Raw genomic sequence first — 20916 nt, forward strand, 5'->3', positions numbered from 1 at the left:
GATCTCCCTGCCGCGAGGAGACGCTCCCGCTGCGTGGCTGGCGGAGCCCCCGCAGCCGGGGGGATGCGCGGCCGCACCGGGCATCGGGGACTGTCCTTCGGAGGGGCAAGGGCGGCCTCGCACCGGGGGGAGCAGAAAGGAGCAGCTGCCGGCAGGGTGCTGGGGCAAGGGTTCCCGAGCAACAGTGAGCGCAGGGGGCTCAGAGCAGGTAGGGCAAACAGCCCTCTCTCCTGCCTACTTGTGCCGGCGCTCTGGAGAGCAACTCTGGCTGCTGCTGCCGAGGGAGGATGGGGTGACAAGGCTCGCCGGAGCCAAAACCACCTCCTGTCTCTTCTTAGAAGCAGCCAGGCAGTCTTCAGGGCTCTGCCCCAGTGCCGTGTCTCATACCCACCGCTTCATCCTTGGACTCATCGGCAGTCGCACAGCGCAGAGAACCCTCAGCCTGGCCGTGCCGTAGGGACCGAATAAGCGCCTTTTCTTTCGGAATTTTGTTTCTCTGGTTACACCTTCTGCACACTGCCCTTTCTGACCGGTGGGATCCGGGACATAGGGTGGTGAGGAGGCAAGCGCAGGATGGGGCGGAGGATGTGTGTGATCTAGAAGGGCACAGCAGGAAGTACTGCAGCGTCAAGCAAAATGTATCCTGGTTGCACATCTGAAATTGCTGCCGTGTCCACTTTGTAGGCTATGGGGAAGAATAGAAAGTATTCAGCGTCTGTGGGGGTCACATGTTTCAAACCAAAGAATAAGAAAACAGTATTGAAACCCATTGGGTAGAGAAGCATAAATTAGCTCTGCCTTATTGCTGGCCTATAACAGCAGATTTATCTGGTCACAAAAAGCAGCAAGTAGGTGTCCTTTTGGAGTCTGTTGAACATACAGAACAGCATAGGAGTGATTCTGCATACATACTGGTATGTGAACTTCCTATCACTTACAGGTACTTTATTCTGAAAGACCTGGAAAAAGGGAGTAAGTATCACACCCCACCTGTTGAACAGTTTTCCTAAGTTCAGTGATTACAAAGATAACACATAAAGTTTTGCCTTACCAAGTATGCAAGATGGAAACCCAAATCTTTGCTCACCAAGTCACTGAGGACATTGTTGAGACTGTTGAGACTGATGAAGAATTATTAATGTGCTTGAGGATTACCATGCTGTGAATGCGGGCAGTCTGGCAGCCAAGATCAGGCACTGTAACCTGCAAACATTTTAATGCTGGAAGGAAGAGTAGGTGTTCCATGATGCAAGACTGCTGGAAGGGAGAAATGGAAAATCATAGTAAGAATTTGGCTGTATATGGAAAACTAAAAAATGAATGTGCCTTCTCAAGCAGAAGTCAGTGTATCCTTTAAGAGTATAAAACACTGGTTCTGCAGAAAAGCAATGTCAAGCCCTGCTGCTCGCTTGCAGTTAAATTGACACAGCACAAGAACATTACGTAGCAAGAAAAAAAAGCCCCACCCTGCTAGAAATGTACAGTGACAGCATAGGTGAAGGAAGCTGTACAAAACCTTTCCAGGATGTCTTGTCACACTTTGCCTTTGCTGAAACTCGAGTGAAACTAGAGGGTTACTTAAAAAGGTCATTCCAATGCATCTGCAAGTATAACTGTGTCCTTAGTCATGTTACTGAAGACTTTGTAGCCCTGAAAGGTTGTACTGTTGTCTGTCTACTTGGTCTCTTGCTAACTTCCTGACTGTCCACAATATTACTTTCCCACAGTATGAATTTAAGCTAGAACTACACTGCTTCAAAACTGGTGTTTCATAAATATCCTAGGGCAGAAATACTGTTTCTAAGCCACTGCAAAGGGTCTGGAATGGCAAGTATGCTGACATATAAAGTCGTAACCAAACATTTCCTGATGCTAAAGTTTCTCCTAAAATGTTCCTGATAAAAAGCACATTACAATGGAGAGAGTGGTTAAAGGCCATGAAATCAAAGTGGTTGGTTGCTGTTTAAAAGTTCCGTATGGAAAGATTAATTTACTAGATCTGTGGTGTGAAGATTCTCTGGCAGGTTGTGTCCTCAATTCCTGTGCAGATGTTGCTGCCACTTTGTTCTTTGTATTTCTGTCAGGCTGTCTGCATGTTGTGAGGACACATGACTTGAATTGTCTGACTGGGAAAGAACACATGTGCTGGACCAAGCTTCCAGGACGATTCTCTGTATTCTCCACTCTTACCTATTCACACATGCAGTTTTCTATTGTATTTCTAGTCTTAAGTGTCACAAAAAGTGGCAGACGGAAGACCATTCTGAGAGGGAGAGACTGTTAGTGTCAGGAAGGCAAGGTAGAAACAACTTTATTTCAGGAAAGTACTTGGTCATACAGCAAAGGCAGGCTGAGAAAGGAGTATTTCTTAATTCAGTCTATTTTAGGATTAAAATTGAGCAAAGCCACACCAGATCATGTGGTGATGAAAGGGGCACTTTTCCCTACTTCCTCCTGTTTTGCATCGTCATGTGAAATCCCTCTTTTAACCACAGCATAGTGGGGTAATATAATATAAGGGAGACTTTTACGCCAACAATAAGTTGTTGAATTTATTCTTGAATCTTTATCCGAGTTTAAAAGCCTCTGTTTCTCCCTGCTGTACAAAGTGAGTACTGTCTTACCAGGGATTGGTTCTCAATTCCTAAATACAGCTATACTGGAAATTCTTAGCTGAAAATGTAGTGTATGAAACCCATGTATTATCTTAAGAATGCCATAAGTAGGCATCACTATAATTCACTTGCTGCCTGAAGGGTGCTGAAAGAGTTGGCAGATTTGCTTGACAAGCCACTGTCCATGATTAACCTGAAATCATGGGTAACCAGGGAGGTCCCATTGGACTGGAGGGTGGCAGATGTGACACCCATCTACAAGAGAAGCAGAAAGGACAATCCAGGAAATTATAGACCTGTCAGTCTGACCTCAGTGCCAGGGAAGATCTTGGAGCAGCTCATCTTGAGTGCCATTACAAGTCATATAATGGACAACCAGGGGATCAGGCCCAGTCAGCATGGGTTTATGAAAGGCAGGTCCTGCCTGACAAACCTGATCTCCTTCTACAACAGGGCGACCTCCTTACTGGATGAGGGAAAGGCTGTGGATGTTGTCTACCTTGACTTTTGCAAGGCCTTTGACACTTTCCCACAGCATTCTCTGGCGAAACTGTCTGCTCGTGGCTTGGATGGGCACATACTTCACTGAGTAAAAAATTGTCTGAATGGCCAGGCCCAAAGAGTTGTGGTGAATGGAGTTAAATCTAGTTGGCAGCCGGTCACGAGTGGTGTACCCCAGGGATCGGTTTTGGGGCCACTCCTGTTTAGCATCTTTATTGATGATCTAGACGAGGGGATCGACTGCACCCTCAGTAAGTTTGCAGATGACCCCAAGTTGGGCGGGAGTGTTGATCTGCTCGAGGGTAGGGAGGCTCTGCAGAGGGACCTGGACAGACTGGAGTGAGGGGCTGAGGCCAACTGGGGGAGTTTCCATAAGGCCAAATGCCGGGGGCTGCCCTTGGGCCACAAAAACACCCAGCAGTGCTACAGGCTTGGGGAGGAGTGGCTGGAGAGCTGTTAGTCAGAGAGGGACCTGGGGGTGCTGATTGACAGCCCGATGAACAGGAGCCATCAGTGTGCCCAGGTGGCCAAGAAGGCCAATGTCATCCTGGCTTGTGTCAGCAATAGCGTGGCCAGCAGGGACAGGGAAGGGATCTTAACCCTGTACTTGGCACTGGTGAGGCTGCACCTCGATTCCTGTGTTCAGTTTTGGGCCCCTCACTACAAAAAGGACATTGAATGACTCGAGTGTGTCCAGAGAAGGGCAACGTAGCTGGTGCAGGGTCATACGTGGAGCAGCTGAGGGAACTGCAGTTGTTCAGTCTGGAGAAGAGGAGGCTGAGGGGAGACCTCATCACCCTCTACAGTTACCTGAAAGGAGGTTGCAGAAAGCTGGGGATGAGTCTCTTTAAACAAATAACAATCAATAGGACAAGAGGGAATGGCCTCAAGTTGCACCAGGGAAGGTTTAGACTGGATATTACGAAGTCTTTCTTTACAGAACAGGTTGTTAGGGGTTGGAATGGGCTGACCAGGGAGGTGGTGGAGTCCCCATCCCTAGAGGTGTTTAAGAGTCGGGTTGACATAGTGCTGAGGGATGTGGTGTATTTGGGAATGGTCAGTGTTAAGTTAATGGTTGGACTAGATGATCTTTAAGGTCTTTTCCAACCGAGATAATTCTGTAATTCTGTGTGATTCTATGAAGTCCTGGGCAGAGAGGTTCTGACCACAGCTAAGCTTAGATAATTGTTTCCCAACTGTCTCTTGCAGCAGTCCTGGTGAGCGGTTATGTAACTATGCCTGCCGTTGCTCCTCAGATTTGTTTTGCTAAATTAATGCTGTGATTTTGAGAGTGTGGGTTTTTTTAAGATGAAGACTTAATGTTTAAGACTATTCACAGTGTGTTGACAGCTGCTATAGCAGTGAAATGCTGAGGCAAATACCTCCTTCCTTATTGCCTCCTTCCTGTGAAGCTGAACAGATGGAAACTTTGTGTTTCACAGGAGAAACTCTTGCCTTAGCACAGGGGACATAGAAATGCACAGAAGAATGAAACACAGTGTTTCCTGCCCTGTTCTGTGCTTGTCAGCATGAGCAAGCTGGGGAAGAGGAGAGCAGAAGGTTGGAGCTGGCTCAAATTTGGCCAGGTGATTCCTGACTCACCAGCCTGGAGGACTTCCACCACTGCTAAATGTACTGGGGAGAGAAAGGAGAGCTGCAAAAGTGGAGACTGGCATGCTCCAGTGTAGGGTGCACAGGCTCCTCACCCACACCTGCTGTCTGCCCCAGCAGTGCTCCTGTAGATATGCATGCACACACAGATGCTGCTGCCTGGCTGTTGTGTCCTGCTAGTCCTCCTGAGAGCCATAGAGTCTAAAAGTGACATCTAGGCAGGGATCTGACCTTTCTGAAGATCACACCTATATCCTAGGCTGCTTTATCTGTATGGACATCTTCAGTAGAGGCCAGGAGCTGTTTACTTCCAGACTTCCTTGAAGATGAGGAATCAGGTATAAGGGCTTCATAGCCTGGTCACAGGGAAAGAAGAGGCAGCCTCTGTGTCTCAAAAAGACATCCTACATCATGTTCAAAGCAGTATCTGGGGGCATGGGAAAGATCATGCTGCAGGCAGTGCCTGCCTGGGAATCAGCAAGCTGTGCCTATTACAGAGCAGAAGGTCCCATTTCATGTAAGTTATCCCCCTTGGCTCCTCCTTCTTAAGATATACATAAAAGGTATTACAGGGGGCATTGCTACACTGTGCTGCTATGCAGTATGCCAGACAGTGAAGAGCACTCCATATGGCAGCCTTTGCTAGCTGATACCACCATTGATGGCAAAATGGCTTAATTTCCACCCTGCCTGATTGCATGTGCTTGCCACTTTGCAAACTATTTTGCTTTTCACTTTTAGAATCTTCATTTGTAGATGTACACATTGGTTAACAGCCTGCCTTTCTTGAAAAACAGTATTTTCGGTACTGCTTCTGTCAGATTTGCACCTGGTTATATGTGTGATGTGTCAATTTGTCATTACTGCTCTTTGAGCTCCAAAAATCCTGGAGCTGTGTTTATTTATACTGCCTTCTGCAGCTCATGCCTATTCCTTACCAAAGTGTAGAGTCTGTATGGAGTCCTGTCTTCACACATCACCCTGCTACCATTGTAGACAGAGTGGCTCATAGCCAACCAGTAACCTCCCAAGGAAGTGGGAGGGAAACCAAATGTTGGGCTGCCATCAAGTGGGTGGAAGGAAACTGGGTCCTGCAGGTGAAGTAGGTCCTGGAGAGTCTGTGCAGGACTGAAAACATTAAAGGCAATAGGCTAGAGGAACTGAACCTTTAGAAGATGGAGACAGAAGGGTAATGAAAGCAGGAAGAAGACTAGAGTGTTTGGGCTGATTATGGAAGGAAGAGGGCTGGATTAATGTTTGAGAATCAGTTAAGGATTTACAAGGCTATCGGAGCGACAAAGAAGTTTAGAAATGGGGACAGGATGAGAACAGCTGTAGCCTGTTCTTGGTAACAGGAATGCCCAAGCAGACCTGCAATTAATGGAGAAGGGAGCAGGCAGTCTCTCAGAGGTGCAGAAGAGAAAACAAAATGTCAGCTTTCTTTTAGGAGAAAGCTAAAGCAAATGGAGGGAGAGCTGAAAGTGGAGCCAGTACCCCTCCAACATCAGTACCAGTCAGATGGTTTGAGTTTCAGTGCACTTTCTTCCTTGGTGATTGCACATGCTTCACTGTTAAAAGAGGTGTGGAGGGGACTCTCCTGTAATTGAAGATATAAATAGAATGAGTGGAAAACATTTTCTGTCCATTTTCTTGTCACCATTGCAAGTCAGGAAGAAACATTGACAAGGAGCTGGACTCGCTCTGTTCTGCTGTTGTAACATCCACTGAGCTGCCTTCAGAGCAGCACATATGGACATGGATGTAGGGGTACAGTGTGTAACACAGACTCCCCTTTGTGGAGAAGTTTTAGGAAGATAGCGGCCACCTGGTCCTTGATACCGACATGAGTAATTCTCTGCTAGCTGCCTCTGTGTAAAGAACTTACTGTTCAATGTTCCTCTCTGGCTTGCCACTGCATAGAGAGCTATTGTTTAGCAAATTCTTTAACTAGAGATACGGAGTGAAGTTGAAACATTTGAGTAGGAGGTCCATAGGCTCGTACTTCTTGCGTGTGCTTCTTGCACTGTACCAATGAAATATGAGTTATATTGTGTGGACAGTAGCTTAGAACCAATCACAGCTTGTTTAGCTGTATGCGATCATGCACTAATAGTATGTAAGATGCTCTGTACTTAATAAAATTGGATCAAGTTGGCAAACCATATTGGTGTTATTCTTGATACCCGGGCTTTATCCGTCAACAAAATGGTGCCCAACTTGGGCATGCCGCCTTCTTAAAACATCGACCGAGACGTGGCGGTGAGCAGAGAACTTCGGATAAAAGTGGTGCAAGGAAACACAGAAGCCGGCGCACAGACGCACTTCTGGAGTTAGGAGACAGTTCTGCAGGCTGTCCTCTGCGAAGGTAAGCTGCTATGGCACAAGAAGTGGAAGCAGCGATAAGGCTCCTCACAAGTATACTCTCTAAGAGAGATAGTGATGTGAGTCAGTCTAAGCTAAAGGACTTGGTGCAATGGGCACAGGAACAACAGCTTTGCCTCAGTGCCTCTATGTTATTTAACCTGTCCGAGTGGAGGGCTGTAGGAGATTTACTGTGGAAATTTACTATAAAGGGTGGAAAAGCAGGAAAGAAAGCAAAGGAACTTGGATCGGTGTGGGAGGACGTGATTAATGCTTTACAAGAAATGAAAGCTGAGCAGAAGGTCGCCACTGCAGCAATGAAGTGTTACAGTCAGATAAAACAGAAATAAATAAAGCAGCCACCCCGCATCCTCGAGTGGTGAAATTTTTTGGCCTTGATGTTACTAAGTTGCCAGTTCGTGGTATGTCTGGTCCTGTTGCTACATCTGCAGCAGAAGTGATAGCTCGTGTGGAAGGGGGTGGTACAAGCAGTGCAGTTCCGGTTTCAACTGAGAATAAAACGGAGGTGAAAGAGACTGTTTCTAAGATGGAGGAAGTTAAGAAAGAGAAGGCGGAGCAAGGGGGATCTAGCTGCCGCCCACGAGCATATCCATCTCTTCCGGTTTCCAGTTCCTCCTCTTCCTTATCGTCAGCTAATAACTCTGGCAGTAACACGCCCCCAACGGACACGCCTCCAGCAGCTTCTGCTGCAGACGACCTAGAAAATGACAGACTGTTACATCAACTAATGAAAAAACTGGAGGAGTTGCATCCCAGTGCTGAGATAAAAAAGGACTCTTCAAAATCTACCACTTGGTGGTTCTCTAATGCAGGCCCTGCAATTCCTTCTGCACCTCCACTGCCACCACCACCACCAGCAGCTACAACAAATACAGCTCCGGTTAGACAACAACTTCCATCTTATCACACTACAGCATCCAACCTTGATCCTGTGCAACAACGATGGACTAGAGTAATCCGAGATGCTATTTTAGAAGGACATTGGCAGACAGTTGGATCTTTAGCCTGCCCCATTATGGGAAAAAACTAAAGCAAATTGTGCGAAAAGATTTGCATGGAAGCGTAAAACTAAAAGGAGAAAACGCAGTTAGGCTATCATGATGTGGTTAACATTCATGTGGATTTTAGTAAATGTGTCAACATTAATAATATCAGATTTGACAAAAATTGATGTCAGAACAAATATGTGGGTTACATGGGCGAATCAAACTGGCCAAGATTCATTTTGTTTGAGCCTTGCTTCTGCTACTGACCCTTTTAGAACATATTTAATTGGTTATCCCTATTTTGACCTGAAGGATTTTGATGGTATGATTCTCAATTTTACTCAGGCTCAGAACGTTTTTCATGATGTCATAGGGAATTGCATGACCCTCTATAACCATGTACAAACATGTCATGATCTGTCTTGGCCTTTATTTCAAGGATGAATAATCAATAGTCTCAACATCAGTGCCCTGAATCCAATACAGGAATTAGAATTAAAAGGATCCCTTATGGCTCATGAAAGTAAAAGCACAGGAGGAATGCCATGGGGATGTTTTTCCTTTGCAACATTTGATACTCATTTACGCTCCTTAAACATCAGTCCGGACAGACTTCAGCCAGGCTTGACATATAGTTGTTTACCCTATGCTACTGATGTTTCTTCTCCCTGGCCTGGTTTACATATCTTCCGTAATTATTGTGGAAGCATAGAGGCTTCTGTATTTTTAGGTTCACGATTACCAGAGAAAGGAATATGGAATAATGGTAGTGCTAAAATGTTGCCCAAAGGGTATTTTTTGATTTGTGGAGATCAAGCCTGGGGAGGCATCCCAGGATATGCCTTTGGAGGACCTTGTTACATAGGGAGACTTACATTGTTTGCACCCAGTCAGCATGATCTCACACAAGGTAGAAGAAAACCACGATCTCTAAAAATCCTGACTGAAGACTGCAAGGACAATGTGGAGCTAAGGAGTAGAACTCAGTTATTTTTTGCCTCTTTGTTCGCGCCAGGTATTGCTTCTGCAAATGCTTTAGTTAACTTAGAAAAATTGGCTTGTTGGAGTGTAAAGCAATTTAATCTAACCTCAGAGATCATTTCAGCTTTACTAACCGATGTACATAGTGTTAGACATGCCGTGCTACAAAATAGAGCAGCAATTGATTTCTTACTATTGGCACAAGGACATGGTTGTGAAGATTTTGATGGAATGTGTTGTATGAATCTGATAATTCCAAATCCATTCACAAGGCACTTAGCCTAATGAAATAGAATATACAGCACATTCAGCAACATCGCTCCAGATTTGATAGTTGGCTTCAGACTCCTTTTGGAAAATGGAATCTTCCCTTTTGGTTAGGTAGCTTGTTGCAGGAATTGATTCGATTTTGCCTTTATATTATGATTGCAATATTTCTAATAGGTATTAGCATTTCGTGTATCAAGCGATTCATCACTAAGGTGACAAGCCAAGTCCTGATTGTTCAGAAAGAAAAAAGGGGAGATGTGGAGAAGTTTTTGGAAGATAACGGCCACCTGGTCCTTGATACAGACATGAATAATTCTCTGCTAGCTGCCTCTGTGTAAAGAACTTACTGTTCAATGTTCCTCTCTGGCTTGCCACTGCATAGAGAGCTATTGTTTAGCAAATTCTTTAACTAGAGATATGGAGTGAAGTTGAAACATTTGAGTAGGAGGTCCATAGGCTTGTACTTCTTGCGTGTGCTTCTTGCGTTGTACCAATGAAATATGAGTTATATTGTGTGGACAGTAGCTTAGAACCAATCACAGCTTGTTTAGCTGTATGCGATCACGCCCTATAGTATATAAGATGCTCTGTACTTAATAAAATTGGATCAAGCTGGCAAACCATATTGGTGTTATTCTTGATACCCGGGCTTTATCCGTCGACACCCCTTGATGCCTTCTAGGGATGGGGCATGGCTATCCAATCAGCCAGCTGTATGCTGAAAGCAGTGAAAGCTTCTGCTGTAGTTCAGTGCAAGCCAGAACAGGTTCACAAGGTCTCCAAGGGACCTGCTGTCCTTTTCATCAGTTTCTGTGCCCACTGTGTAGAGCACAAGTTTTTGTAGTGAAGAGTTTGTGCAGCGGTATGACTTCCTGACCAGACTAGCATGCACTGGAGCTTTTGCTGCCACTAAACTCAGAAATAGCAGTGAGATGAACATGTTTCCAAGGCTTAAGCTTAGGAGAGGGGAAGAATGTGGGAACTACAGTTCTTGCATTTGGAGAACAAATAATGTATGTTATTACAGAAGCTATTTCAAAATCCTTTAGATGCATATCTGAAGGGTGGGAAGAGTCCATCCCAAATGCTGAACAATCAGATATATGGTCTACAACACGAGTGATGATGGCCAGTGATACTGGATTTATGCTACAGCAGGAGCTGTCATTTGAGAACAAATAATGCAGTACCTGTGAGGTTGGGCTCATAAACCCATTTTGGTTGTTTGGTGTTCAAAGGCAAGAGTCCCTGTGCCTTGAGTGGCTCTGCACAGTCTTCTGTGTAGATGACTTGACCTAACTGTGCTGTGACTGAGAGAGTGGACTCCTGCTGACCTCCAGCATCATCCACTCCCAACTTGTTAAACAGCCCAGCCGTGTTCTGCTGTGGGGACTGCACAAGGTAGTTGTTGAGCAGTCAGGGTGTGGGACCCTAAGATGGGTGCATCTAAAGCCTCAGACACAAGCACTCCTTATCTGTGGGGTGCCAAGCTGGGAATTTTGTCGAAGTTTGTAAAAGTTTTTGGCTAATGGTAGCCCTGACAAGTCTCAGAAGGGACCTAAGGCATAACGGGTAAATGGAAATTGCTTGTCACCATTGCAAGTTAGGAAGAAACATTGACAAGGGGCTGGACTCTCCCAGTTCTGCTGTTGTAACATCCATTGAGCTGCCTTCAGAGGAGCACATATGGATATGGATGCAGCAGTGTGATGTGTAACACAGACTCCCCTTGATGCCTGCTGCACCTCTAGGTCTATGTGGCTACACAGTCCATGGAGTGCAGCTTGACCAGATGACAGGGCATATTTCCACAAAGTGAGGCTTGTGCAGGGACTGAAAAAGTATGTAGACAACCCTGCAAAGACAGAGGTGTCTGTCTGTTTCTCCTTCCTTTATCTGTCCCATGAGCAACAAGCTTTTGGGGACTGGCATCCTGTAACCTCATACATTATCTCTTCTCCTGAATCTGTCTCTGTGATCTACAGTGAGGATCTTTGGTACTGGTTTTGTTGTGCCGAGGCTCAGTTAAGACAGTGACCCTTGGGGAGTGGAGGAGAGAGGAACCTCTCTGTCTCTATTCTACATCTTTAGAGGTTACAGGGCTTAGACCTCACCAGAGAAGAACTGCATCATCCTCACCCTGTTCTGCCTGAGAGAGACAATTATCAGGGCAGTCCCTGACTAAGTACCAGCCATGGCAGTGCAGAATTTCACAAACATGTAGGATAAGGGCTCTAGCTCCCTGTGGAAGGGCTTGGTAACTACTGTGGATGAAGTCCTTGTAGCTGGGAAAACCAAAATCATACTTGCTTAGCATAGAAATTTCCCTGGCAAAATCTCACAGTGACATCTCTTTGTTGCAGGGGCAGCCACTTTGACCACAGCTACATCTCAAGCTCCATTGCCCAGTTCTTAATTTCTCTGTTACAGCAACATATTCCCTGCCTGAATGGAGGCAGAGACATACTTCTTCTCTCCAGACCCATAAAAAGAAACCCACTTCCTATTTTGAAGAACTAACTCAGGCTTGGACAGGCTGCCCACCTTCTGTGCTCTCACACACATATGCCACACCTGGAGCCTTTGCTTGGGATAGAGATACAGGGCAGCCCAAATGCTTGCTTTTCAGCAAGGAATGGTTTTACTAGTTCTAATGGAAACATGACAGAGTGCTTGATAACAGCTTGCCTAAGTATATACTGGCACTGAATACAAAATACTGTGCTCTGTCTTGTGGCACCATTTTCCTAATGATGTCATGCATGGGTGAGCCTGGTATGTGGAGAAATAGGAGGGGCAAAAATGTACTCCAAGACAGTTTACAAAATGTATCATCGATTTAATTACACTGGTTCCTGGTAGAGTGTTTCATCACCACCACACCCACGTGGAAGGCAGCAAAGAACTGAGAATTGCTGCTGCTGGAAATACACAGCTGGGTTTTGTTTAGCAGCAGTTTAGCATCCTATAATCAAACTAATGTTTATTCCTTAGTGGTGCTTGAAACGTTTAAACAGATAGGTTAGAATTAAGCGTTTAAAGTCCCATTCCAATCTGATGAGGATCAGTTCTGGAAAAACAAAGGTGGGTGAAATTTCTTCCCGAGACAAGACAGTAACATCATTCCACTATATTAGTTCAAGGAATTTTTTAAAAGCTCATTTTATTAGAAGTCTGATGCAAGTCTCCCAGGGACCTGGAATAAACTCCTTGTTGTCTAACAAGAGTACAGTTCCCCTCAGCACCTAGCATCTTCACTCACCTAATTGTAGAAGCTGAGTAAACACCAAATCCACCCCCTGCCAGACCTTTGACTGATCCCACATGGGTGTGTTTGAGCCCAGCATGACAGTCTGAGCTTCATGTTGAAAGCAGGAGCATGTCAGCTCCTTTCAGAGAAGAGGAAGGGGCTGATGCTAGGGGTCCTTGCCAGGGCACTGATAATACATTCATAACTTCTGTGTTACTGCCACTTATTGAATCCCTGCTAGGAGAAAACCCTATCTAAACAATGAGTTGCATGTGGCTATTCTCACACAGTGACACTAAAAAAGAAAAAAAGCCCATCTCCCCTTCTGTTTCCCTTTAATGTGCTAGTTTTTATGGTCTGTAGCATTTAAAGAGTGAAGAAGAACACTGCAAATAACAAGTATCAGAGTGTAGGTACATACCTTTCTCTGAGGTTACCCAAGCCCTTTTTTAGTTACACATTAACGGGTCAGTTGATGCTGTCTGCAGGAAGAAGGCTGTGAAAAGGAAGCTTGTGGTGGCAGAGAATAGGTACCTGGAAAGAGACAGTTGCTGGAGTTTTTTTGTAGGAAAATATAGGTGAAGTTTTTGTTCATGTTTCTGTGAAGTTTATCATCTTGAGTATTCAGAAGATGCAAAATCATATACTAACAATGGAGTAGCTTACATCCATGTAATTGAAACCTGTTCTTGGGTTAGGCCAGTCTTTTTGAAAAGCACCAGAGAGGGCATCTTCACAAAGAATCCACAGAAACATCCTTACATTTGCAGTAGTACTCTCATTTCTTTCTTGTGGCCATGATCTCAGGATCCTGATTTGAGGATCAAAGCAGGCCTTGTCATTCCCCAAAGTCATTCCCCAAAGAAACCAGAAGCAGAGAGCAACCTTAGGAAACCAATGCCTTAAACAAGGTAGTAAAATATTTTCAGATATGGCACTGGAAGGAAAAGATGGATAGTTATTAAAGTACTATTTGTGTTTTCATGTATGTGTTTTGATATAGCAAATAATACAAATTTCTAGGGCCCCTCCTAACTGTTGACTGTGTGTAGGCCAGCATGGAATAATGTCTCTCTTGGCTGACACATAGCAAATTCGTTCTTACAAGGCCACAACCAATGCAACCATAAATACCAGACTGAGTTTAAGAGACTTCTAGTTGCAGAGAGGAGATGGCAGCCTTTTGTTTATGCTAACACAGAAGGATCACTTATGGTTAATATCAGGTAAATAAGTGCATCAGGGGCCAATGTGTTCAACCTGGTGACACAAAAAGGTACAGACGTCTGCTTCTGCCAGCTCCCAGCAGAAGGACTAGGGGACTGAGGATGAGGTAGTGAAATGGATGAGATGTTCAGGGCCAAGATAATGATGATATCAGTGGTAAACTAGTCCTAGCTTGTGTAACTGCAGACACTGGGTGCTTGAATGTTTCTTATCAGCCTTAACATCCTAAGTTCAGGAAGAGACTAAGATAGTGAGCCCTTTCACAACTCAGACAGTTTGAGGGGATGCTGAGTTTCTGGTAGACGTGTTCATGCTTACCCGTCTTTGTTCTCTACTCTGCAGCTGTGGCTGACGTTTGCTCCTGTGGCTGATAAGACAGCTGCCTACTTCCACATTTCCCTGGAGATGGTCAACTGGCTCTCAATAGTGTATCTCCTCATCTCAATCCCATTTGGTCTGGTGTCAACATGGGTTCTCGACAGCGTGGGGCTCAGATGTGCTGTGAGTTGAACTGTTCTGTTTCACTGAGGGCATTTCACCTAGAGACAGCAGTAGCTGCAGAAAGCACTAACACACATATTGTAAATGGGAGTCTTTAGTAATAGCTGTCACATCACCTCTGAGGTGGGGAGCAGTGGGAAAAGTGGATAAGATTGCATCCCTACTTGCCTTTTCCTATTTCATTTTTTTCTTGTGTTAGCCAACTGACAGGGACAGATGCTGTGAGCTGACTCTGTGAAGAGCTTGCTGTAATTGGGTACCATTTGCTATGGAAAAGTGTTAGCACAGGTGTTTTGTTTGTAGGGCCAGTTTAAGGAGCAGCAGGGCAGGGTGCAAGCAAGGGACCCCTGTCAGCTCAGACTTTGGTCTGTGTTAAGCCACCTTGGGAGCTTTCCACAGTCTTCCCAGAAGCATGAGTGTTGTGGAATGTGGCACTAAAACACTAGCATGCAAGTGGTATAGCAGAACATTTGAGGGACCTGTATGCTGGATGACTCATTGCCATGATCTTTGGATTGCCACAGAAAAATATGGGTGGTGGCACAAACTTGCAGTGTAGTTAGTGAACTTTGGATTTCTCATAAATTCCATGCTAGTGTCTGAAGTCTTCCATAAGCCACATTGTGGTGCAGTTCTCACGGGGGGCCAGGATATCCACCTTGCTCCCTAAGGAGATGGGTAGCTCACTGTTCCATCAAGAACATCCTGCAGAGGCCCAAAGGGGTGGGGATGCTCTGCAGGTAGCTATCCATGCAGTGATTATTAACCTATAGGCATCTGAAGACCTGTTCATGCTACTCTGTTGCATTAAGTTCTGCCCTTCAGGCTTTAGCATGCAACCCCTGGCTGTTTCTGCAGGTGATCCTGAGCGCATGGCTGAACATGATGGGAAGCATCATCCGGATGTTCGGCATCCTGAAGTTCCTGAGCTTGGGTTCCCAGAGTTACTGGTACCTGTTTACTGGGCAGTGCCTCTGTGCACTGGCACAGCCCCTTATCATCTTTTCACCAACAAAACTAGCAGCACTATGGTTCCCAGACCACCAGAGAGCAAAAGCAAATATGATTGGATCAATGTGTAAGTGATAGCTGCAAAGTAATATTGCTGCCTCCCAGACCTTGATAGGATTTTTTGCCAGGAACACCTCTGTAGTATAGCCATTTGCCCCTGCAAATACATCTCCACTCAAGAGTGTCATAGCCATGTGCAATAAACTAGTGCCTTCAAGGCCCCACAAGACAGGCAGGCATTTCCTGTTCCTGCAAAGTTCAAAGTAAGCCACCCAGGCTCCCAGCCTCCTTCCTCTCTGCCATGATGAGGTGATCATCTTTGCCTAAATACTGTAGAGATTGGGGACAGCCCTCAATGTTACTAAGTCTGAAGTCTTTAGTGGCCTTAATTCTGCATCATGTTGAGAAGGTGTCCAACTTGCATGTGATATCAGTGCTCACAATTGCTAAATTCTGTAACTGGATAGAGGTGAGGCTGCAGCAGCAGTTTTGTCCACCAGTTTGTGCAGTAGCAAGGCCGAGCATGTATTCCCAAATGGTATTTATCCTTGCATAGATAAATAGACTCAGTTGGTCACACAAACATGTTGGGGATGCTAAATGCAGCAGGACTACCCACACAGAAACCACATCTGCCTTGCAAAGTGCTTGGAAGCTGGGACGCTGGAGAGGAAGCATCAGATATGGTTACTCCAATCTCATTCCTCTCTTGGCTCCTTTGGGCCCTGCTAGAGACAGGATACTGCACTTGACAGACCTGTTTCCTCCCTCCACGTGACATTTTCCCCAGCAGACAGAAGAGATCTTTTCCTCCTTTCTCCAAGAACCCAAAAGATGCCCTAGAAACTGGGCTGGCTCACTGGCTTCAGCTGGGAAGTCTTGCAGTACCTACATGTGTGTGGGATCCCCACCTGCCCTTCCCTCAAAATAGCCATCAATCACCTTCCCTCCCCACTGCTTGGAGTTGTGGGGAAAGGGTAGGCATGGGGAAAAGGCAGTATAGGAGCACCCCTATACATCTTTCCCAATGCTGTTGTAATCCTAGAGCATGCTGAACTGTTGTTTAGCAAGAACTGATTTATGGTGTCAGAACAAATAAGTTCTTTTTGCACTGCCTTCCCTAGAATAGGGATGAATCTGATGGCTCACTGTGTTTCCCACCACTGAGACAGACTTTCACCTTCCCAGCTGGAGAAGCTCTGTCATCTGTGTGGTGCAGTACAAGTACTGCTAGGGACCACTGGGCACTTAGTCCTTCACTGCCCTGAAGGACCTCATCCTGCAGACAGCTTCTGCTTTTTAAGTGAGACAGCAGTCAGAGCAGCCAAAGAGCATTTCTTTCACATAGTGTCCTCAGCCTTTACAGGACTGAATTGATCTATGGGAATGCATAAAACTGAAGAGCAAGGAACAGTGGAAACTCAAGACCTGAAGCTGTTCAATCTGTAGCATGTGGAGATATCGGTGTGAGAACTGAATGGGCTGTGATGGTTATCTGCTGCAACACCTGCATATTGCTGTCTAAAGGACTTTCATTAATAATGTCTGGTTACACTCATTACTGTCTGCTGTACAAAATCAGCATTTCATTTCAAGAAAGTTTAAATATTGCCTAGAAGAAGCATCTGTCACAGCCCCAGTCATTTACTCCAGTAGTTAATTACCTCACTGGCAAATGTCTACATGTTACTTCTTGTCTTGATGCTCCTTATCCCCCAGCTATTCAGTCTTGTGGCACCTGTTTGTCAGGTAGTTATGGTCAGTCACCTCTTGTCTCCTTTGTCTAGAAAGCCTGAACAGCTCCAACCCAGTCACTTTACAGGTGCATTTCCCTTTGCCTCTCCCCATGTCTCCATGTCTGCCTGTTGCTCACATGAGCTTTTTCTCTCAGTTTGTTCCAGTTTTTCAATATCCATTTCCTGTGTTAACACCAGAGCAGCACTCAGCTTTGCAATACTGTTGGTATCAGTGCTGCACACAGAAATTGGCCCTACAGCTTCCTGTCACTATCCCCACAGCTCTTATTAGTGGCTCTGGGTAGGCTTCCCTGTGCTTGTGTGCTGGCAAAACTGGATGCTGCACCCATGATCCAGCTGAAGAGCTGAAATCACTATGTCTGAGCTGTGCTCTTGAGCATTTATTTTATCTTGGTCCCATCACTTGTAGAGACTTAGTCATGGATAAACAGTGCAGGGCCAAGAACTGATCCCCCATGAAAACTATGAGAAATTCTCCTGTGTCACAAGAAAGATTTGCCTGAGTCCACTGAAGTGGCATCTGCTTAATCTGTGGGATTCTTCATTTGCTGTGTTTTGTCAGCATGTCAGCATTCTTCACCCTGCAGTTTTAGTGCACCAGTGTCACTGTCCACAAAATACACAGCCCCATTGCAGAATACTGCAAGCTAGAACCCCTGGACCATAATGTACGGTTGATTAGCTTCAGTGATCTCCTTTCCATTCTTAGTCTTGGCTCATATAATTTTTCTTCACAGGAAGAGAAGGTGGCTGAAACCCTAAAATTACTCAGAAATTCGAACTTAGTCTTTTCAAATTTAAACTAGTGCTTGCATTTCCAACCTTCATCCATACCTCCTAGAATTGCTTCAGCATGCTGTTAGTTCATGGAAACACCTGACAGTACTTTTCAGGCAGTTCCCTAGAATGCCCACGTGCATTTTACTCCAAAGAAGAAGCTTTAATCCATTTCCTTGGAAACTGTTGATCAATTGTGTCCATGTACTTAGAAGCAGGTAACATTTCATCAGGAGCATAAGCTAGTACTTTCCCAAGTACACAGCAGAAATGCTACAGTTGTGTGCTAATGATGCCTCAGCAGAATCACAGAACAGACAAGGTTTGAAGGCACCTCTTGGGATCATCTCATCCAACACGCTGCTCAAGCAAGGTTGGCTAGAACCAGTTGCCCAGGGTCATGTCTTGTCAGGTTTTGACTATCTCTGAGGATAACCCTATGTTGCAACTTCTCTGAGCAGTTTGTTTCAGTGTTCAACCACCATCACAGTAAAAATGTTTATATTCAGACAGTTTTCTGTGTTACAGTTTGTGTCCATTGCCTCTTATCCTGCCACTGGGCACCACTGAGAAAAAGTCTGGTTCTCTCTTTGCAAGCTCTCATCAAGGTTCTTTTCTCCAGGCTGAACAGTCCCAGCTGTCCCAGCATCTTTATACATAAGAGATGCTCTGGTCCCTTAATCATGTCTTTGGTCCTTGACGGAGCTTGCTCCATTAAGTGTGTATCTCTCTTTTATTGAGGAGCCCAGCACTGGGGTCAGCACTCCAGGTGCTTCTCACCAGGGCTGAGTAGAAGAGGAATGATCACACCTTCCATCTGCTAGCAGTGCTCTTCCTCATGTAGCCCAGGATGCTGTTGGACACCTTTCTGCAAGGGTGCATCACTGGCTCATGGTCAACTTGGATCCCATGTCCTTCTCTGCAAAACCACATTCCAGCAGCTTCTCCAGGCTGATCAGTCCAAGCTCTCTCAGTCTCTGCTCACATGACAGAAGCTCCAGTCCCTTAGTCATCTCTTTGACCCTTTGCTGGAACAGTAAGTCTGTGTTTCCCTCATACTGGGGAGCCCAGAACTGGACATGATACTCCAGATGTGGCCTCACTAGTCCTGAGTAGAGGGGAAGGATCACCTCCCACTGACAGCACTTTGTGTAATGCAGCCCAGGATGCTGGTGGCCTTTGTCATGAGGTTGTGTTGCTAGCTCATGGTCAGGTTGGTGTCCAGCAGGACACCTACCCCTGACACCAGGTCCTTCTCTGCAGAGCTACTTTCCAGTTGGTCAGCCCCAGTGTGTACTGGTGGATGGAGTTATTCCTCCTCAGATGCAGGTCTTTACATTTCCTCTTGTTAAACTTCACAGTGTTCTCCTCTGCCCATTTCTCCAGTCTGTTGAGGTTCCTCTGAATGGCAGTGTAGCCATCTCTTCTATCCGCCACTTCTCCCAGTATCATCATCTGCAAACCTGCTGTAGGTGTACTCTGCCCTATATCATCCAGGTCTTTTGTTAAGGTTAAACTGTATTGACCCCTGTATCAACCCCTGGGGTGCACCACTAGTGACTGGCGTCCAGCTGGACTTCAAGCCAGTGAGGATTAGTCCTCTAGACCCAGCTGTTCAGTTGACTTTCAGTTAATCTGTCTACTTATCTAGCCAGTACTTTGTCAGCTTGTCTGTGAGGATGTTATAGGAAACAGTGTCAACACCCTTAGCAAAGCTGAGGTGAAAAAACATCCACTGCCCTCCCCTCATCCACCCAGCCAGTCATCTTACTGTACAAGGCTATTAGGTTGGTTAAGCATTTCTCCTTTGCTGACTACTCCTGTGCACCTTGTTGTCCTTCATGTGACTGGAAATAGTGTCCAGGATTAGTTGTTCCATGACCTTCCCAAGGATCAAAGTGAGACTGAAAGGACTGGAGTTCCTTGGATCCTCCTCCTTGCCCTTCTTGAATATAGGAGTGACATTTCCTGTCTTCCAAGCCTCTTGGAATTGTCATGGCTTTTTAAAGATAACCAAGAATGGTCTTGCAGTAAAAACACTGTGCACTTCCTCACTTGCTCTCTTGCAGTGAAAATAGCCTCACCTTGCAGTGAAAACCCTCAGCACTCACTGGTGCATGCCATGAGTCCTATGGACTTGTGTACGTGTGGTCTATTTAATGTTCCCTAACCTAGTCCTCCACTGAGGGCAAATCTTCCTTGCTCCAGACTTTTACCTCTGGTCTCAGGACTAAAGGCAGTCTTACCAGTAAAGACTGAGGTGAAAAAGGGATTGAATACTTTGGTCTTTTCCATGTCCTTTTCAGTAAATCTCCTGCCCACCCAGCAGCAGGCCTACCTTGTCCCTAACCTTCCTTTTGCTGCTAATGTGCTTGTAGAAGCCATTCTTGTTGTCCTTCACATCTCTCACCAGACTAAATTCCTGGTTGGCTTGGCTTTCCTAACCTCATCCCTGCCCACTACTAGAAAAACAACTTCACTTGTTTGACCATTTGCAGAACATTGCCTTAAAGTTAAAAAATTGTCTCTGCAATTTTGGATGTTCCCAAGCTGAGTCCCAGAAGTACTGCTTCACACACTGCTCAGCTGCAACTTCACAACAATGCAACCCCCTACTCCAGTACAGACAAGTGTCCAAAATACTCTTCTGCTATGTAATTTTTTTAGTTGCTAGCAGAGATCAACTTGTATGCCAGCTTGGGCTTTACTGAGGAAATGTATTGGCTTGAAAGGTGTCAGGGTTGATCTAGTGTCACTTTAGAGAGCTGTCATAGGGCTTTTCTGCTTTTCATGCCCTCTTGGCAAAGATGACCAATTGCATCCTGGTGACCACTGGGAAGAGCATTGCTAGCAGCTTGAGGGACGTCCCCTGTCCACATCTGAAGTTCTGTGTCCAGTTTTAGGCTCCTCAATAAAAGAGGAAATGGACATACAAGCATAAGTCCAGTTAAGAGCCACTAAGACAATTAAGGGAATGGAGCATCTGTCATACCAGACAGGGCTGAGAGAGTTGGGGCTTAAGAAGACTCAGGAGGATCTTATCCACA

At 45.5% G+C, this 20916-nt stretch overlaps 1 protein-coding gene across 3 annotated transcripts in view; it reads left to right on the top strand.

Annotated features, from left to right (window-relative positions):
• The window catches only part of SLC49A3 (solute carrier family 49 member 3), a 30668-nt gene that overhangs the window by 801 nt on the left and 8951 nt on the right, over positions 1-20916 (top strand). Inside the window, exons 2-4 of one of the 3 annotated variants that reach the window (XM_026866111.1) lie at positions 9282-9287; positions 14166-14324; positions 15183-15402. In XM_026866111.1, coding sequence (XP_026721912.1) covers positions 9285-9287; positions 14166-14324; positions 15183-15402 — 382 coding nt within the window. In that variant the 5' untranslated portion in view covers positions 9282-9284. Of the gene's footprint in view, positions 1-10; positions 1587-4147; positions 5233-9281; positions 9288-14165; positions 14325-15182; positions 15403-20916 lie in introns of those variants that run through there. The other 2 variants (XM_026866112.1, XM_026866113.1) reach the window with 2 other exon arrangements.

Source organism: Athene cunicularia, assembly GCF_003259725.1.
Source record: "Athene cunicularia isolate RWA chromosome Z unlocalized genomic scaffold, athCun1 chrZ_part2, whole genome shotgun sequence".
Classification (NCBI taxonomy): Eukaryota; Metazoa; Chordata; class Aves; order Strigiformes; family Strigidae; genus Athene; species Athene cunicularia.